At 58.0% G+C, this 19,033-nt stretch overlaps 1 protein-coding gene across 1 annotated transcript in view; it reads right to left on the bottom strand.

Moving 5' to 3' along the window:
- CSF1R (colony stimulating factor 1 receptor) overlaps window positions 1-17,099 on the bottom strand; it is a 30,690-nt gene extending 13,591 nt beyond the window's left edge. The window contains exons 1-11 of the mRNA XM_029051541.2: window positions 16,894-17,099; window positions 16,410-16,595; window positions 15,222-15,496; window positions 10,748-11,020; window positions 9,353-9,637; window positions 8,141-8,277; window positions 5,423-5,585; window positions 4,040-4,226; window positions 2,625-2,740; window positions 1,411-1,531; window positions 730-917 (exon numbers count right to left, since the gene is read on the bottom strand). Coding sequence (XP_028907374.1) covers window positions 730-917; window positions 1,411-1,531; window positions 2,625-2,740; window positions 4,040-4,226; window positions 5,423-5,585; window positions 8,141-8,277; window positions 9,353-9,637; window positions 10,748-11,020; window positions 15,222-15,270 — 1,519 coding nt within the window. The 5' untranslated portion in view covers window positions 15,271-15,496; window positions 16,410-16,595; window positions 16,894-17,099. The remainder of the gene's footprint in view (window positions 1-729; window positions 918-1,410; window positions 1,532-2,624; window positions 2,741-4,039; window positions 4,227-5,422; window positions 5,586-8,140; window positions 8,278-9,352; window positions 9,638-10,747; window positions 11,021-15,221; window positions 15,497-16,409; window positions 16,596-16,893) is intronic.
- Between the last annotated feature and the right edge of the window lie 1,934 nt (window positions 17,100-19,033).

The raw sequence follows: 19,033 nt of genomic DNA, 5'->3' as shown, positions 1-19,033 counted from the left end.
CAGTGCTTTCTGATCCCCCAGGCTCCCCGTGGCCGTTAGAGAGCCATTTCACTGTATCGTTCCCATTCCTACCCGATCCGTCAGCAGACTTTAAATTTAGCCTCGCGGCAGGGTTCCTTGTTCCAAAAAGTGGCAGGGTCCAGTCCCAGGCTCTCATTGCCTACGAGATAACTGCCCTCCTACTCCTATTCCTGCCATTCTCCTCTCCCCGCAGCCCTCCCAGCCTCTTACCCACACCCGCTCTCTTCTGACCACCCCCAGAGTCTGCTCCTGCCCCCCCCCGAACGGAAGAGCAAACCCGGGCCTGTAATTCCCGTGGAAACCGAATTGAGGGGGGATAGAAAGAAGCAGAGGAAAGACATTTTCTTCCAGCCCCGCTGCCTTTCTTAAAGGTTTCCTTCCGGTCCAACCTGCAGGTGGTTTGAATTGGATCGTGCGAAGGACCCTCCAAGTGGATTCCATTTCCTAATGGGCCGACCCAACCCGCTCTCCAGATAGCAGTATCTTTCTTTTCATCTGAATGGAATCTGGAGGGGGTTACCTTGACCCCATTGGCGTGTTTAATAGGCTGCGGGTCGGGAGGTCGGTGAGGGGGCGGTCCGGAGAGATCCCGCACGGTTAGAAGAGGGTCTAGAGATCTTAAAAAGGGCCAACAGCATCTGTCTGTGCCCTCTACTCGGTATTGGGCCCGTCCCATCTCCGGGGGAAGCATGGCGGAGTAGCCCTCACCTAAGGAGACGGGGAAGTACTCGTCGGAGTGGTTTCCGGCCCGGTTCTCGGCCGTGCAGACGTAGGTCACGTTGGCCTCCAGCTTCTCGATGGGGAGGATGCTTTGGACGGTCACCTTGCCGAAGGGCACCTCGCTCACCACGGTCGGGTAGTCATCTTTCCAGAGCAGTTCCTGCTCCTGATCGCACCTGAGGAGAGCAACCACGTGAGGGACCCATCTCTCCGGGGTCTCCTCGAGGCCCCTTCCCGCCAGCGGGGACCAAGGCCCTCGCCTCCCGAGCCCGTGGAAACCCCAGAGCTGGGACCGGGAGTCCCCATGGCCTCTGTGAGACCCAGCACCTCTCGTGCCGCGGTCCAGCTGTCCCGGGGTGGACCTCGTCTCCTCTAGCGGTCCGACAAGGGGCTCCGGACCCCACCACCACCCCGTCCCTTCTCTGAGGTCAAAGGAGGACGGGACGGTGAGGGCCAGACCCGGCAGGGTCCCCCCACCTTCTCTCCCTCCCCACCCGACTCCACGACGGCACCGAACGCCAGACGGTGTTGGGCCGGGGCCGGCTTCGGGGCGGGCCGGCTGGGAGGGCTCTGAGTTCTGAGCCGGGGGCATCCGGTGCCCCGGGAGAGCGGGCGGGGTGAGGGGGAGGGAGAGTTGTGGGTCTCACGTGGCTCGTGCTGGTCACCTACCTCCTGTTCCTCCCAGGGCACTGGGACCACACGATCTTGGGGGCTGGATACCCAGAGGCAACACAGAGGAGGGAGTTGGAGTTGTTGAATTGGTCCCAGTTGAGCTCAGCCCTGGCAGGGTCTGAGTGAGAAACACAAGGTGCGTCAGAGACCGGGCCAGGGGAGACCACCCTCTCCTCTCCCAACCCCCCTTCCTCACCAGGGGAAACCACCCTCTCCTCCTGTCCCGGGCAGAGGAGGTGGAGGGAGGGGCGGGGAACTCTTCTCTGACCCAGGGACCGGAAGGCCCCCACCTCCACTCCACTGGGCTGGGGCAGGAGATAAAACCCCAGCTTCTGAACCTCTGTTCAATCGATCGATCGTATTGGAGCCCTTACTGTATTAAGTGCTTGGGAGAGTACAGTGTAACGCGGTTGGTAGACAAGCTCCCTGCCCACAGTGAGCTTACAGTCTAGAAGGGAAGACTGAGGAGTATAAAATTACGGATATACACCTGAGTGCCGTGAAGATGAGGGAGGGGTGAGGCGGAGAGGAAATGAGGGCTTAGTCGGGAAGTACCTCTCGGAGGAGGTGTGATAAGGCTTCGAAGGTGGGGAGAGTGGTGGTCCGGTGTATGTGGAGGGGAAGGGAATTCCTTTCCCAGAGCAGAGACGGGGCGCGGGAAAGGGGTCAGCGGCGACATAGACAAAATCGAGGTACCGCGAGACGAGCGAAGCGGGCGGGTTGAGTCGTAGTAGGAAATCAGGGAGGTGAGGTGATTGAATGCTTTCAAGCCAATGGTAAGGAGTTACTGTTTCACGGGCAGGTGGATAGACAACCACCCAGGACTCCCACCCCTCATAGGGGCACCCCCGGCCGGCATCTGCTCAGGAACCCCTCCCCAACGGGCCTCCTGATGGGCCAGACCCGGGGCGGTGCCCACCACGGGGCCGAGCGCGGAGGGACCCGAGGGACCGTGGAATCCCGCCTCACGGCAGGGCCGGAGAGGAGAGGAGCAAGCACTCCGGTGGCCCAAGGGGAATGTCTGCCGGTGAGGCCCGCCTGATCCTCTGACCCCACCCGGCCCCAGGCCCTCGGAAGGTCCTTCCCGACAAGCCGCACGGAGCAGATCCGCCCCGACAGCACGGAGCCCGCTGCCCCAGGTCCCTCTCATCCCCCCACTCTGCGGCCCCTTCTTCCCCGCCTGCCCCCGGGAACCCCCACCGGGCACTTACAATGGAGAACCACGTCGAAAGTGAAGGAGGCCCCAGCGCCGGCGTTCTCAGCGTGGAAAGTGTAGCGGCCGCTCTCCGACTCCTTCAGGCGAGGCAGGGCCAGGGTGGTGTCGTATCTGTCGGAGGCACGGGAGACGGCTCGCCGGGGGGCCGGCCTGGACGCTGGCCCTGCGGATCCTCCCCGGGCTGAGCGCCCCCCCTCCCGGACCCCGGCCGGCGCCAGGGCCCTCGGCCGGCGGCGTTGGGAAGCTGGGGTTGCGCGGGGTTCTGCCGTGTGCCGGAGGTGGGCGCCGCCCCGGCCGTGGCCAGGACCTGACCCCAGGCCCGGAGAGCGCACTCAGAGGGCGCTCGACGGGTTCTCCGCTCCCCAGCATCCCGGCCACTCCCCGGGGGTCACTTAGGGGACCGGGACAACCCTCTCGGGGGGTAAGGGGCCGGTTCAGGCGACTCCACGGTGGGATGTCCGGTGACACCCGATCCCCGAAGGTCTCCTAGGGGCCTACCTGTGCCCCAGGGGACCCTAAGTCGAAGGGTGACTCTGGCTCCCCGTATTATCATTTCCTTCCTCTGCTGATAGGGGTGCCCGTCTGGGGCAGATCCTCCAAGCTGTCTCCCACCGGTCCAGGTTGGACTAGGCGAGTGGCAGAGAGCAAGCAAGGGCAAGGAGGATGAAGCATCAGCCCAGGGCGGTCAGCAGAGTGACCAGAGGACTGCTGTGTTGCTTGGAGGTAATGATACTAATCATGCTACTCGTTAAGCGCTTACTACGTTCTAAGCACTGGGGTAGATACGAGTTAATCAGGGTCCCACGTGGGGCTCACACTCTTAATCCCCGTTACGCACGTAAGGTGACCGAGGCCCAGAGAAGTGAAGTGCCGCGCCCCAGGTCACGGAGCGGAGACGTGACTGAGCGCAGGTTAGAACCCAGGTCTTTCTGGCTCCCAGGCCCGTGCTCTATCCACTAAGCCACACTGCTTCTCCGATGATGTCAGCGATGGTGACGAGGGAAAATTCTCTGCAGCCGCTACCTCAGCTTATTACCCTCAACCCGTGGCTCCTCTGACCTCCCTCCCCGTCTGTGATCTTCCCGGCCCGGCCTCCTCCTCCTCTTCCTCAGTGCTTCTACCCACACGATGGGGAACAGACCCCTACGTATGGGGGCATCCGGCGGCGGCCCCCGCCCACCAGCCCCCACGCCGGAGGTCCTCGGGGGAAATGACCCCAGGACATGGGGTTCGTCACCCCAGGGGCAATCGGTCGTATTTATTCAGCACTGGCTGGGCAGAGCACCGCATTAAGCGCTTGGGAGAGTACGGTATAACGAGATAACGGAGTCGGCAGACGCGTCCCCTTGCCCACTGGTCTCCCTCCGCCCCAGCAGAGAGGCAAGCCGAGGCGCGGTAAGCACGACAAACCTGTAGGTCTCGCCCGTGAGGACGGCCGGAAACTTGGGGTCGGCGGTCCGGAACGGGCCGTCGAAGGTCCAGTTCCAGTGGAGCAGCTGGGGGTAGGCCTCGACGTGGACCCCCAGCTCCAGTTTCTCGCCCACGTCCACTTCCAGCCGGCGACTCTGTTCGGAGGACAGATTCACGTAGGCTCGATCTGCGGGAGGAGAGACGGGAGGTGTGACCGGGGGGCCGGCCCTCCGGCAGGACCCACCCTCAACCCGCTGACCGGGAGCGGTCAGGCCGCTATTCCTCCCTCCACGGCCTGGTCCCTTCACTCCTTTCATTCATTCATTCGGTCGTATCTATTGAGCGCTTACCCTGTACAGAGCACCGCTCTAAGTGCTCGGGAGAGTACGAGGCAACAGTGAACAGACACAATCGCGGCTCACGACGAGCAGAGGGATGGAGTTGAGGTGAGGCCCCCTTGAGGTCCGGACCACCCGTGGCCCGGGCGGCCCGGGCACCAGGGCACGGGGGCGGGTTGGGGTGGGGGGGACGCTGGACTGGCAGCCTGGCCCAGCAGAAAGATCCCAGCTCTAGGAGCTCTGCCGTGACTTGCTCTGTGACCACGGGACAGTCTCTTAACCTCTCTGGTCCTGGTTTCCTCATCTCTGAAATGGGGGCTAAGAAATCTGCTCTCCCTACAGCTTACCCACGGACGATTACTCTCCCCATCTTCAGAGCCTTATCGAGGGCACACCTCCAAGAGGTCTTCCTCGTCTAAACCCCCCTTTCCCCTTCTTCCACTCCCTCTATCCCCCCGGATTGTTCCCTTTATTCATCCCCTCCCAGCCCCACGGCACTAATGTACATATCTGTAATTCGTTTGTAATTATCGTGTCTCCTCTCTAGACTGCAAGCTTGTGGGCGGGGGGGGGGGGGTGTCTATCGTTGTACTCTCCTAAGCGTTTAGAGCAATACAGTTGAACGAATGCATTCATAAAGGAGCCTTGGGTGGAACAGGAATTTTGATCTGATCATCCTGTGTTTACCCCAGTACTTAGCATAGTTCTCAGCCTTTCAAAATCCTGTACTTAGCTCCCGTTCATGGTGTCTGGTGGATTTTCCTCTTCAAGTTCTATAAGCAAACTCTTCCCCTCCTTTTTTGTGCTCCACTCTCGGAATCTCTCGCCTTCCCAGTACCCCAGGTCAAACTACCCCCCAGTCTTGGGCTCCTTTCCCTTCAGGTGACGCTCAAATCCTTCTGCCTCGGTCGTCCCTCCCTCTCTCCGTTTCCTCCTTTTCGGGTTCCTATCCTGAGGGTCCCTAGAGGAACCCCGGGAGCTCCCGAAAGGCCCCGAGCCCCTGCTGCCCCAAGGAAACCCCGGTGCTCTCGGGGCACCACCTCACCTACAACCCGGAGGACCATGGAGGCCACGCTGGACCCCTTCACGTTGGTGCTGTTGCAGGAGTAGGTGCCACCGTCCTCCTCCGCCACCCGCGCGATTCTGTGGGAGATGTTCTTTGAGTAGCCCCTGGTCAGGGCGAAGTCGGCAATTAGGTTGCCCGGGACCTGTAGCCAGAAGGAAACACGGATGAGGAGACGCTCACTTCCCTGGCTTGAGAAACCCACCCTCAGCGGGGTCAGGGGCCCGTCTGACCGTTCCCCGGCCCTCTCCGTACCCCTCCGGGAGCGGGGATTGCTCTGCGGAGCGGGACAGAGGTCTGAGCCGGGGGTGTGACCCCACACCTAATTTCTTTACCTCCACGTGTGTTCCCAGGCGACCCCACAACCCCAGATGGAATTATGCTGGGGAGCCACTGTATTAGAGGGGCAAGGCTGACAGGCAGGAGAGCGGCGCTCAGGGGAAACGACACAGGGCTGGGAGTTGGGAAACCCGGGTCCGGGTCCCAGCCTAGCTTTTGTCCTAAGGTGGGAATTTGGGCAATTCGCCTAACTTTCCTGGGTCTCAGTTTTCCTTACCTGTAATATGGGGAGAAGATCAATTGGGAGCCCTCGTGTGGGACAGGGATTGGGTCCAAATCTATAGCCTTCTATCTACCTACCCCAGCGTTGGCACCTAAGCATTGAAAACGTGTTGTTGTGTTATTATGATGATGATGGGGGGTGACGACGATGATAATGACGCCCACGGGATTAGCCAGAGGACATACATTTGGGAAGACCGGGAATAGTCTTGGATAGCAGAGCCTTTAAGGGATTTGTTTTTTATGACATTCGTTAAGCGCTCACTATGTGCCGGACACTGTACTAAACGTTGGGATATATACAAGCTTATCGATTTGGACAGTCCCTGTTGCCCATGGGGCTTACGGTCTTAACGCCCATTTTGCCGATGAGGTAACTGAGGCCCAGGAGAGCGAAGCGACTTGCCCAGGGTGACACAGCAGACCCGTGGCAGAACGGAGACTAGAACCCAGGTCCTGCCGACTCCCAGTCCCGGGCTCTACCCGCTGGGCCAGGCCGCGTCTCCAAAGACGACGAGACGGTCGGATTACGCTTAAACTGTAATCTCCTTGAGGGGAGGCGTCCTGTACTCTTCCCGGTGCTTAGCGTCATGCCCCGCCTGCAGAAAGCGCTCAAGCAATACTACCGACTGAGGGATGGATGAAATAATCACTGGAAAGTCGGAGGGATCTGTCGTCGGGGACCATATGCCCGAGTGGGGAGGGAGGGGTGCCGGCATCCTTGAAGCAAGGGGTAAAGGGAAGTAAAGGGAGTAAGCTTCGACCAGGCAGTCGGGGCAGAGGAGTCGGGGGGGCACGGAAGAAGAGAGCACCCCACCAGGTCACCATCATCCCCTTCCCTCCTCATGCCTGGCCCCGAGGGCTGCCCAGTCTCGGATGCTCGGAGGGGGCGAGTAGTGGGGCAGGGTTCCGGGGGTGAGTCGGGGTGAGAACCCAAACATGAGGGGAGGCCTGGAATTTAAGTCAGCCACACTGCTGGGGTGACCCGAAGGCTCAACTCAGGAAGGGATGGCGACGGGACACTTCTCCATTTACCCGCGTTGGTATTTATGGAGGGGCGGCCGTTGCTGAGCGCTGTCCTCGGCCCTTGGGAGAGCACAGTTAAAATAGAAGAGTCAGCCACTGCCCCGAGGAGCTTACGGTCCCACGGAGAGGTCTTGGGCCGGTCGAATGAGGAGCTCTCAATAAAAGCATCCCTGTTTCCCTGAACCAAATAAGGTTTCTGCCCCTTTCGCCACCGACCCGAATCTGCCTCGATGATTCTAATAATAGTAATAGCGCAAAGCACCGTTCTAAGCCCTGGGGAGGCTACAAGGTGATCAGGTTGTCCCACGTGGGGCTCACCGTCTTAATCCCCACTTGAGGCACATAGAAGTTACGTGACTTGCCCAGAGTCACACAGCTGACAAGTGGCAGGGCTGAGATTAGAACCCGTGACCTCTGACTCCCAAGCCCGGGCTTTTTCCACCGAGCCACGCTGCTTCTAAAACCGACAGTGTCTCCGATTGGTCCTTGGCAATCTAAGAGGGATCCCGCTCTTGTGTCTGAAGGAGACCGCTAAGCACCGAGTCCAGCCCACACCCTGGGGGACGTCAGATCCCACCCACCCACAAGAGGCCGGGCGGTGGGCCCGTAAGAATGGGAATTACTGGCCGTTGGAATTCCTTGGGCCTCAGTGCGCACAACTGGGATGTTGGGGAGCTGATGAAGGTGGGTCGAAACGTCTTCAGGCAGAGAGTAAGAGAATCTGGATTTCTTCAACACCTACCGTGTGCAAAGCACTGTACTTTGGGCACATAGTAGGTGCACCTGCTGGGTCTTCCACCTTCTTCCAGCCCGTTCAAGGGTGGAGGGGCCCCAGGAAAGCTCCCCCAGTTTAAAGTTCATCTGACAGTGTCTCCAAAGGGTCGGGGCCTCGCCGGGGGCCTGAACGGGCGCGCAGGCAGGCTAGCCCTCCCGATGAGGACGGAAGACTCGAAGCGGCTCGGCAGCCCCGTCTGCCCAGCCCCGAAGTACCTAACCGGGCCTGGCCATCCGAACCAGTTCCGGGTCCGCCGTGGGGCTTCGATGCTCATTTCCCCACCCCGGACGGCGGTCTGCCCCGCACCCACCCGCTGCCGCTCCCCGACGTGAGCTCACCTGTTCCTGTTGGTGCTGGAGGGTCAGGTCAAAATCCACATTGGGATTGGATGCTTCACAGGTGACGGAGAAGGGTTCCCCGCGGATTCGCACGCTCTCCCGTGGCTCCAGCCACAGCAGCGGGGGCTCTGTAATGGCTGAAGCCAATGCACGGTGGGGTGAGAGCCCTGGGGTGGACCTCAGCCGGAGCCCCCTCCCACACCCCGACCCACCAGCCTCCCCCAGACCATCTCATGAACATCTCCCAGCTGCCTAGCTGCTCCCCAGGTGGGCAATCCATGAACCCTCTCTCCTTGGACATCATCCCCAAGAGCCCGTAAGCTCCTTGAGGTCAGGAATTGGGTCCGTCACATCTGTATTCCCTCCCAGATGCTTAGCACAGTGCTCCGCGCACAGTATGTGCTCGATAAATACCATTTCTTCCACGGCGTCTGTGGAGCGCTCGCTACGTGCCAGACAGCGTACTAAGCGCCGATCAGGGTGGACACAGTCCATATCCCACGCGGGACTCCCACTCTTAATCCTCGTTTTACAAACGAGGTAACTGAGGTACAGAGAATTAAGTGACTCACCCAAAGTCACACGGCAGACAAGTGGCGGAGCCAGGACTAGAACCCAAGTCCTTCTGACTCCCAGGCCTGTGCTCTTTCCACTAGGCCACGCTGCTTCTCACACTGATTGTCCCTGGGCCTTGGACCGGAGTGCACGGTGCGGGGAGGGGCTTCCCTAGCCCGATGGACGGGAGGGATGCCTTGACCCGGGTTGACACTCGGGCCGTGACCCAGCACAACTCTACTTCCGGCCTCGGGGAAGGCCGCTTTTGAAGTCTTGCTATCTCCAGTTCCTGCCCTCGTCTCTCATCCCACCATCTTCATCACCCTATTTTGTTTAAGGAGATGTACCTCATCTATTTATTTGCCATTGTTTTTACGAGATGTTCTTCCCCTTGACTCTGTTTATCGCCACTGTTCTCGTCTGCCCGTCTCCCCCGATCGGACCGTAAGCCCGTCAGAGGGCAGGGACCGTCTCTATCCGTTGCCGATTTGTACCTTCCAAGCGCTTGGTACGGTGCTCTGCACACAGTAAGCAAGCGCTCAATAAATACTGTTGAATGAATGAATGAATCCCCAGGATATTCGGTGTCCATCCATCCATCCCTCAGGACCCAGCCAGGCCACGGTCCAGCCCCCGGCCCCAGCCCCCGGCCATTACCTTCTTTCACTTTCAGCTCAATCGTGGGGGATGGCTTCTTCTCGCCTCCGATGATGGCCGTGCACTGGTAACTATTCAGGTCAAGGAGCTGGACCTTATGGATGGTGACCCCCTTCCGAGGGTCAAAGGTAAGCCTGGTGCCCCGGCGGACGTTCTTGCCGGAATCCCGCTGCAGGGACACTCTGGCTGCCAGTGCGGGGTCGGTGATCCGACAGGGGAACAGGGCGTCGTTGCCCGCCGTCACCATGATCGTCCGGGCCGCGACGCTCCATGGGTGCTCTGGGTCTGTCCATCAGACCGGGGACCGGATGGCGTTGGGGCCAGTGGAGGAGGGAAGGGGGGGAAAACAACAGGAACAGAGTGTTCGGCAAATGGGGGGGGGGGGGGGTTGGAGCACCGGGTAAGCTCAACACCGCTGGGACCCGGACTCTCCCACCGAACCCCCAACTTGGCTAATGAGTTAAATAGAGGAGATAAATACGATCGACTGAGATGAAGGGGACAGGCTGTGCGTTGGTAGCAATGGCATTGAGTGGAAAAAAAAAATCTTCCGTTAACTTGCGCCCCCAACAGCCCTTAAAACGGTGCTTGATACGTAGTAAGTAAATACAGTAATAATATTATTAATATAACAGCATTGCCTCGTGGAAAGCGTGGGCCTGGGAGTCAGAGAACCTGGGTTCTAACCCCGGCTCGGCTGCTTCTCTGCTGCGACCCCGGGCAAGTCACCTAACTTGGCTGTGCCTCAGTTCCATCCGCTGCAAAGATGGGAATTCGATACCCGCTTCTCCTCCTGTTTAGACTGCTGTGAGCGGCACGTGGGACCTGCTCATCTCGTATCTAACCCGGCGCTTAGTACGGGGCTCGGCGCCACGTAGTGAGCACTTACAGGTGCCACCATTATTATTGCTATTGTTAATAATAACAATATGAATGCTCAACGATCTATATGGTGAACACCAAGAAACAGTCAGTGGAGGTGGAACAGAGTTTGGTTTCCAAACACTCTCCGGGTATTCCACAGAAAGACAGCTGGGGCTTTCTTTCAGAAGCACGCCCGGGTCTGTCCTTCCAAGGAGATGGGTGCAACCTTCCCACGTTCAATCAGTGGTATTTACCGAGTGTTTACTGTGTGCAGAGCACCGTTCTAAGCTCCTGGGAGAGTACAGTACAACAGAATCAGCAGACGGGCCCTCGAGCTGACGATCTCACCCGCGCCGCCATTTCTCCGTGCAGGTCGACAGACGTGGAGGAAGCCAGCCCCGACCCCAACCCCTGCCCAAGGGGCCGCAGAGGAAGAGGAGCGGGGAAGGCGGGACTGAAGCCGACTCCGGGGACCGGGCGGCCCCCGGCCCCCCCCCAACACAGACACACTCTTCGCCCGGAAGCTCTCACCTTTCACGTAGAGATGGCCGGACGCCTCCTTCCCATCCGGGCTCTCAGAGTCCACGCACCGGTAAGTCCCCGTGTCCCGGTAGGTGGCCCGGGCCGTGCTCAGGGTCCGGGAGCCCCCCTCGAAGCCGGGGACCCAGCCGGGGGCAGGCTCCCCCCAGCCGAGCCCCGTGAACCACTCCACGCTGCCGTTCCCCGGGCACCGCAGGGTCACCGCCGCCCCCGATTCCACCACCAGGTCCGGGGAGCTCGGCTCCAACAGCAGGGAGGCCCCACCTGGGAGTGGGGAAGAAAGAAGGTGGAGGTCTCGGGAAGGGAGCACCGGCTTAGTGGATGAAGCTTGGGCCCGGAAGTCAGAAGGACCTGGGTTCTGATCCTGACCCTTCCGCGTGCCTGTTGGGTGACTTTGGCCGAGCCACTCAACTTCTCTGGGCCTCAGTTACCTCACGGGTAAAATGCGGATTAAGAGCGTAAGCCCCACGTGGAAGAGGGACTGTGTCCGACCTAACTGATCTGTGTCTAGCCCGGTGAGAACGGTGCTTGGCGCATAGCGAGTGCTTAACAGATACCATCATCATCATCATCCATGAGGACACAAGACCCAGGGCGGGTTGCTTAGACTCATTCGTTTAGATGCTTATGGTCATTCTTCTCTCTCTCCTTTGTCAGTCTACGGTGGCCTAAGATCAAAGGGCTCCGATCCATTTCTCATTTCTCAAGGAAACACCAATCCTTCAGACGTACTGGACTAAGCACTAGGGAGAGTCCGATGCAGATCCCTAACGGACGCGTTCGCTGCCCACGAGCTTACAGTCTAGAGGGGGAGATGGACATCAATAGAAACAAATAAATGGCAGATGGGGACGAAAGTGCCGTGGGACCGGGATGGGGGATGAATAAAGGCAGCAGGTCCGAGAGACGCAGCAGGGAGTGGGATACGAGGAAATAACGATGGCATTGATTAAGCGCCTACTGAGCATGCGGGACACAAGTCGACCCAACCTCCTAGACTTGTTCACATCAGCTGCCTCGTCCCGCGCTCCCCGCTTCAACGTGTTCTTGAACCCCATTGCCAAAAAATCCCCCCAAAGCGAACGGGGCCGCCGGACTGTGGGTCACCCTGCGCCGCACCCACGAGTAACAATCACGCTCAAGCCCTCTACCGTCTCCCAAGCTCTTTCCTACTCCGTCGGTCTCCGTTGGGCAGGCGCCGCCGGGGCCGGGCTCCCGCTCACCAAATGGCCTCGACCTTCGCCCATCCCTACCGCAGAAGGGTCCGGCGCCTGCAGGGATGTAGCAACCGGGGCTGTGACGTTAACGCCCCCGGTGAAGGTCACGGATCAACGTGCTTCCGGGGCCGCGTCGGTCAGCTCTACCCCAGAGTCGGGGGCCGGGGGCGCGGCGGGGGGGGTCTGTGTCTTTGCTGGCACGGTGGCCGCTTCCCGTCTACGGTTCCCGGGGCTACCGGTGGCGGTGGCGTTTCTCCCTCCCGCACCGTCCTCTCCGGGTTCTTCGCTGGTGGTTACCCACCCCTCTCTTTTAAGGAAACTTTCAGGAGCACGAAAGAGAACCTGAAACCCCTGGCTGGGATCTTCAGGGAGAAGCACTTTTTTCCTGCCTCGTCAGCGGGTTTTTTTTTTGTTGTCGTTTTTTTTTCGGCCCAGTCCAGAATTGGGGAAGGAGGGGAGGAAGTGAGAACTGAATCAGTGCCTTCCAGAGGAGCCGGAATAAACCCTCAGAGCCTGCGTGGGGCAGGAAACACATTGCACGGAGCCAGGGACACTTTGAGGCACTCAGCTTCCCTTCAGTCCCCCTGCTACTTCCCAAAGTTATTCTCCCACTTCTGCTTTCTTCCTCTGGGCCTCCCCCGCCCGCTCCCCCCGACTCAGCCTCCGGGAGAGCTGAGGACCGGCCCGGGATGAAGCGCCGATTTCCCACCTTGATCCAGGGCATCGCTGCGGGCAGGAATCACGTCTACCAACTCTGCCGTGTTGCACTCTCCCAAGCGTTTAATACAGTGCTCTGCACACGGTATACGCTCAATAAATACCATTAATTGATCGATCCTTTGTGAACGGGGCTGCCTAGAGGCCCTGCTGTCGGGTCCCCTCCCCTCAAGCTGTCCCGGCTGGGGGTCCGGGGCCCCGAGGCACCAGACTGAGCGGAGCCGCCACGGTCATCCTCTTGGGTCGGTCGATGGTATTCATTGAGCACTTACTATTCATTCAGCCTGCAGAGCATCGTACTGAGCGCTTGGGAGAGTACAACAGAATTAGCAGACACGGTCCCTCCCCCTAACAAACTCGTAGTCTAGACGGACACCGTCTTTTGGGGGGGCAGTGGGATCGGGGGTCAGTGAGGTTGGAGGTGAGGAGGAGGCCCCTTTTAGTCAGATTAGACCCGGAGCGCCAGGGCGTTGAGACACCCGTCCGATTGCCCAGTGGCACGGCTCCGTGGATGAAGGGAGGAAAGGTCCAGGCTGGGTCGGTCGCCAACGAGGGGGAAATGGGGAGGATGCTCCGGGGGGGGGGGCAGACCCCCACCCCCTGAGCCTGAAACCTGGAAGGCAGCCAGCTCCTCTCGCTTCCCCGACCAGCAGAACAAGCTGTTTGAGGGTGTCACTCTATCGCTTCTCTCCAACTTCCTCAGAGTTGTCAGGAACTGCTGGCCGCCGGCTTGTGAAACACTGACCCCTGCTGCGGCCCAGCCCCCCCGGCCCTCCCCCCAGGCTCTCCGGCCTCCCAGCCTAGCTCTGCCTCACAGACATGCTCTTTGAATCTGGAAACCGCCATTCCCAGGGCAGAACTAGGAGTCCCCGACTGTCTTCCCGACCCCTCTCGTCTCGCAGGATCGATCAGTCGATGGCACTTACTATGGGCAGAGCACTGTTCTAAGCACTTGGGAGTACAGTGCGTGGCGCATAGTAAGGGCTTAACGAATGCCGTCATCGTCATCGTACGGCAGAATTAGCAGAATCTCAGGATGTCCGCAGACCTCCCCCGCCATCCCCCCGACCCTGGCGTGGTCAGCTCGGGACAGTCGGAGCCCGGCCGGGTGGCGCTCCTGCTAACCGGCCCAGGCCCTCTGCGGCCGGCCCCTCCGCGCTGAAGTCACCGGTCCCAGAGCTCGAGCATCTCTAAGAGATGAGTTTCTGTTTCCCGTCGGGGCTGCAGGCCTCCCCCGGCCCCGCCGACGGCGGCCCGTGGGGACCTGAGGCAAGCAAAGCCCTGGGGTCTCAGAGGCCAGCTGCCACAACCGAGTCGTCAGGATGGACCCTCCTCAGCCCAGGGTCACGTGCGGGGGCCGTGGTCTCTGCCTGACACGGGCTGGTTGCCTCTGGTGGCTGTGATTGTCCCTAAGACTAAGTCTTCTGGGATGAATCGCTCCCCCCACAGCTTCCCGCTCCCCTGAGCGGCCGTAGAATCCAATATGGTGGCCCGGGCCAGCTGGCTCCGGTAGGGTGCTTACGAAACAGCCGTTCCTCTCCCCATCCCTCCCCTCGATCCCCAACTCCTCATCCCAAAGGGAGCGGGTGATGCCGTCTCTTTCTCGCAGGGAAGATAAACTCAGGGGGCCGCGGGAGCTCAACTGGCCAGAATCCTCCCAGGTCTTCAGGGTTGGACTCCCAAGGCCCCCCCCGGCTTTAGAAACCCCTACTTGGGCTCTCTCCAATTCCCTGAAGCCAAGCCGTGCCCTCCGACCCCAGTCCGGCCCTCTCCCCTAGCCCAGCGGTCGTCGCCTCCGGGCTGCAGCCGCTGCCCCAGGCCAGCCCCAGAGCCATTCTCGGATCTTCTGCCCTTCTAGGAAGATGGTTCTCAAACAATCTTACCGTGTGCAGAGCACGCTACTAAGCACTCGAGCTCTCCCTCCTGCGCTGTCGTCCTTGCGCCTGGATTTGCGATCTTCAGGTATCTGATATTCACCCTACTCGCGACCCCACAGCACTTACGTACATATCTTTAAAATTACATCTTACGTATTTATCTATCTTAATGTCTGCCTTCCCCTCTAGACTGTGAGATCATTATGGGCAGGGAAAGTGACCGCTACTGCTGATGCACTGTACTCTCACAAGCATTTGGTTCGGTGCTCTGCACGTAGTAAGCGCTCAATAAATACCATCGACTGATTGATTCTCCTCCATCCCCAGCTCCGGTCCGAGTCCCAGCGGCCACCTGCCCGGGGTTGGCCCCGTACTGGCTGGTCCCGTGGCTTTCTCGACGAGGCTGTTGCCGGTCCCGTTTGACACCCGAAACCGTCTCCCCGAAGCCGCCGCCAGCGAGGGAGGGCGGCGTGGGGCCCCGGGGGTCCCCGGCGGTCATGATCCAAGGCTCCCTCGGTGGGAGAATCGGAAGTCAGAGCCCTAAGTCCCGACTGTGGATCCCCAGGCCCAGGCGGCTACCCAGAGCCCCTCCGGGGCGATTGCTCCAGGCTGAAGTCTTGCCATTTGCAAGACGCTGGTCTGGATCGGACTTACCGTGCCAAACGACCGCGGTCACCAGGGCAGTCAGGCCTCCAAGATGCATGTCCTCTGATGAGGTGGTGCCCGGCTGGCGCCGGGTCACAGATCCAGAGACCACCAGGTCAAGCTGCAACCCGCCCCACAGATCCTCCGGAGTGAGGGGGGTTGACGCACACAGGGCCTGGAAGCCAGGGCTCCAAGCGACGCGCTCTGCTGTTCTCGGCCAGCCTACTCCTGGACAAACTTCTCCTTTTTTTTCTGAATTCGGTCACCGCAGAATTTGGAAATTCCTGAATCGAGGGAGAAACAGTCTTGAAGATCTCAAAGGGCGGGGGAGGGGGACGAGGGAAAGAGAGAGGGTGGGGATGGAGAAGGGGCGGCGGGTCCCCCCCGTCCCGGGGCTTCGCCCGCCGCTCGGACCCCACTGCTCCATCGGAGGCCCCTGGGGCTCCTTCTACACTGGGGGGCTCAGAACCTCACGGCGGTCTCCCCCTCAGGGCTTTCTCCCCTTCCCAAACCCAGGAGCAGTTCACTGAGTGCTGACTTTCTACGTAAGCACTGGGGAAGCTCAAACGGTTGGGAATTAGACACAGACCTTGTCTCCGGAAGGGCTCACGACCTATTCATTCATCCAGACGTGTTTATTAATAATGTTAATAATAATGTTGGTATTTGTTAAGCGCTTACTATGTGCCGAGCACTGTTCTAAGCGCTGGGGTAGACACAGGGGAATCAGGTTGTCCCACGTGGGGCTCACAGTCTTAATCCCCATTTTACAGATGAGGTAACTGAGGCACCGAGAAGTTAAGTGACTTGCCCAAAGTCACACAGCTGACAAGTGGTAGAGCCGGGGTTCGAACCCATGACCTCTGACTCCAAAGCCCGTGCTCTTTCCACTGTGCCACGCTGCTTCTCATTGAGCGCTTACTGGGTGCCGAGCACTGTACTAAACCCTCGGGAGAGTACAATTCAGTAACAGATAGAAACAATCCCTACCCACAACGGGCTCACGGTCTGTGACTCTAGAAGGTGGGGGAGGACTGGAGATAGACACCTCAGGAGCAGTGAAACAAGCGAAAGAACGCACTTACACAATAAACAAGACGCGCCTATTGCATACAACACTTAGGAGGGTGGAATCGGACTGAGAGTGCTGTTTCAAGAACCTTCCTTTTCAATCACTGGCCTTCGCCGACCACTTACCGTGTGCAGAGCACCGTACGAAGCCCTCCGTACCGGCACTGTTCCTCTTCTCCCCAGCAAGGTGTGGGGGCCGCGTCACTGGGGTCCGCGGGGAATTAGCCACACCGAAGGCCGGCTCCCACCCTCTGGAAGTGGCAAAAGGCCCTCAGCTCGAGGGCGGAGGACGGACGTCCCGTAGTGAGTGCTCTGCAAACAGTAAGTGCTCAGTGAAGAAGCAGCGTGGCCTACTGGATGTAGCACAGGCCTGGGAGTCAGAAGGAGCTGGGTTTGAATCTCAGCTCCACCACTCGTCTGCTGTGTGACTTTGGGGAAATCGCTTCACTTCTCTGTGCCTCATTTACCTCATCTGTAAAATGGGGATTAAGACTGCGAGGGCAATATGGGACAGGGACCGTGTCTAACCTCGTCATCTTATACCTCCCCCAGGACCGAATACAGTGCCTGGCACATAGTAAGCATTTGAACAGATTACATAAATAAATACCTTTTAAGATAGGGTGCCCCGCACAGAGTAAGTCTTCCGTAAATCTCACCGATTGATTCAGTGATCTGAACACTGTCAGTGCTCAGTAAATACTACTGACTGAGTGATTAAGGAAAATGGGCAGAAAAAGCAAGGTGGAGAGCTTGTTTGCTAGGTTGGAGAGAAGGGCAGAGCACCTGCCTGAGTGGAGAGCTTCAGATCTCCCTTATGGGTGGAGGGGAGGGAGGGGAAGGAGGGGCTGAGGGAGAGGCAGGAGGTTGGCTTTTCCCTCCAATCTCACGGTAGGAAGAGGGGCCAGGGAATCAATGCCGTAGACCCCACCTGGATCTCAATTTATCTGAGGTTCCACCCTCAGGGCACCCCTGCAATTAATTAGTTGATCAGTCAATCAGTCCATTATATTTACTGAACACCGACTGTGTGCAGAACACAGTACTAAGTGCTTAGGAGAGTGCAAAGTTCCTGCCCACAAGGACCTGCCCTGGGGAGGCAGAGACTGAAATAAACTACTGGTCGTGGGGAGCAGCTGAGGATGGGGATAAATACTTTAATGTCTCTGTGCCTCAGTTACCTCATCTGAAAAATGGGGATTAAGATCGGGAGCCTCATGTGGGACAGAGACTGTGTCTAACCTGATTAACTTGTATCTACCCCAGCACATAGTAAGCACTTAACAAATGCCACTTAAAAAAAAAAGTTAAAGTGAAAGAAACAGTTCAAGAGGGAGGTTAAAAAAAAAAACCGGCCCAGGCAGAAGGGCAGAGGCCAGGCTAAGAAAATGTAAATGGTGGTGGAAGCTTGTTAAACCTCTGCCCTAGCCCTGCCCCTACCAAGACAGCTGTCTGGGGCCTCCCAACTAGAGGCTCTAGGAACCAGTGTGGTTGAGGCCCCAGAAGTTGACAATTCCAGTACCTTTTTCTTTCTTTTTTTTTTGCCAGAGTGAGGGAGGCACAGGGAGGAAAATCAGCAGGAGGGGTACACTCAGTACAGTGCTCTCAACACAGTAAGCGCTCAATAAATACCATCAGTGATGAAGATTCCTTCATTCCTTCGTATTTATTGAGCGCTTACTGTGCGCAGAGCACTGGACTAAGCATATGGGAGAGTACAATACAATAACAAATGGACCCATGATGATGATTCGTTCAGTCATATTTATTGAGGGCTTACTGTGTGCAAAGCACTGGACTAAGCGCTTGGCAGAATACAATATAACAATAAACAGACACGTTCCCTGACGATGATGATGGGTTGAGGACGCAAAAGGAAAAACCGGGTCCGTCCTTACGGAAAACGGAGGAACAGGTGTGCGCAATTCTGCCCGCCACATTTTAGGAATAACCTGTTCGGTACAGCAGGCGTTTAATAAACACTGTTATTATCACGCCTAGCAGAACTGGAAAAGGGGTAATCAAAATCAAGTGAGGAAAAAAGCAGCTTTCACATGGATTTAAATGAAAAAAATCCAAACTCTTCACTTTGGCAGGGAGAAGGCTGAGAGGAGATGAGGTCGATACTATTATTATTAGCATCATCGTTTTTATTGGCATTTAAGTGCTCATTATGTGCCAGACACCATACTAAGCACTGCGGTAGAGGCAAGATAATCAAGTTGGACACAGCCCCTGTCCTACAAGGAGCTCACAGTCTACGTGGGAGGGAGGAGGATTCCGTCAGTGAGTCTAACAGGGATTAAGATAAATCAAAAATTATGGTATTAAGTGCTTACTACATGTCGAGCGCTGTTTTAAGTACTGGGGTAGATATAAATCTATCGGATTGAATCTCACAGTCTAAACAGATTTTGAATCCTCATTTTTACAGATGAAGAAACAGACACAGAGAAGCTAAGTAACGTGCTCAAGGACGGGGTTTGTGTCTTCCAACTCTGTTGTGCTCTTCCGAGGGCTTAATACATTGTTCTGAACATAAGGGATGTCTGATCAATACAACTGGTTGATTGTTTTATCAAGCAATGGTATTTAACGAGTGCTTACTGTGTGTAGAGCTGAGTGAGGGGAAGGAGTTAGGAAAAACTTAGACTGTGAGCCCCAGGTGGGCCAGGGACTGTGTCCAACCTGATTATCTTCTATCTACCCCAGCCCTGAATTCAATGCTTGGCACCTAGTAGCACTTAACA

The sequence above is a fragment of the Ornithorhynchus anatinus genome, chromosome X1 (assembly GCF_004115215.2).
Source record: "Ornithorhynchus anatinus isolate Pmale09 chromosome X1, mOrnAna1.pri.v4, whole genome shotgun sequence".
Classification (NCBI taxonomy): domain Eukaryota; kingdom Metazoa; phylum Chordata; class Mammalia; order Monotremata; family Ornithorhynchidae; genus Ornithorhynchus; species Ornithorhynchus anatinus.
This window is presented reverse-complemented; position numbering and strand designations above follow the sequence as displayed.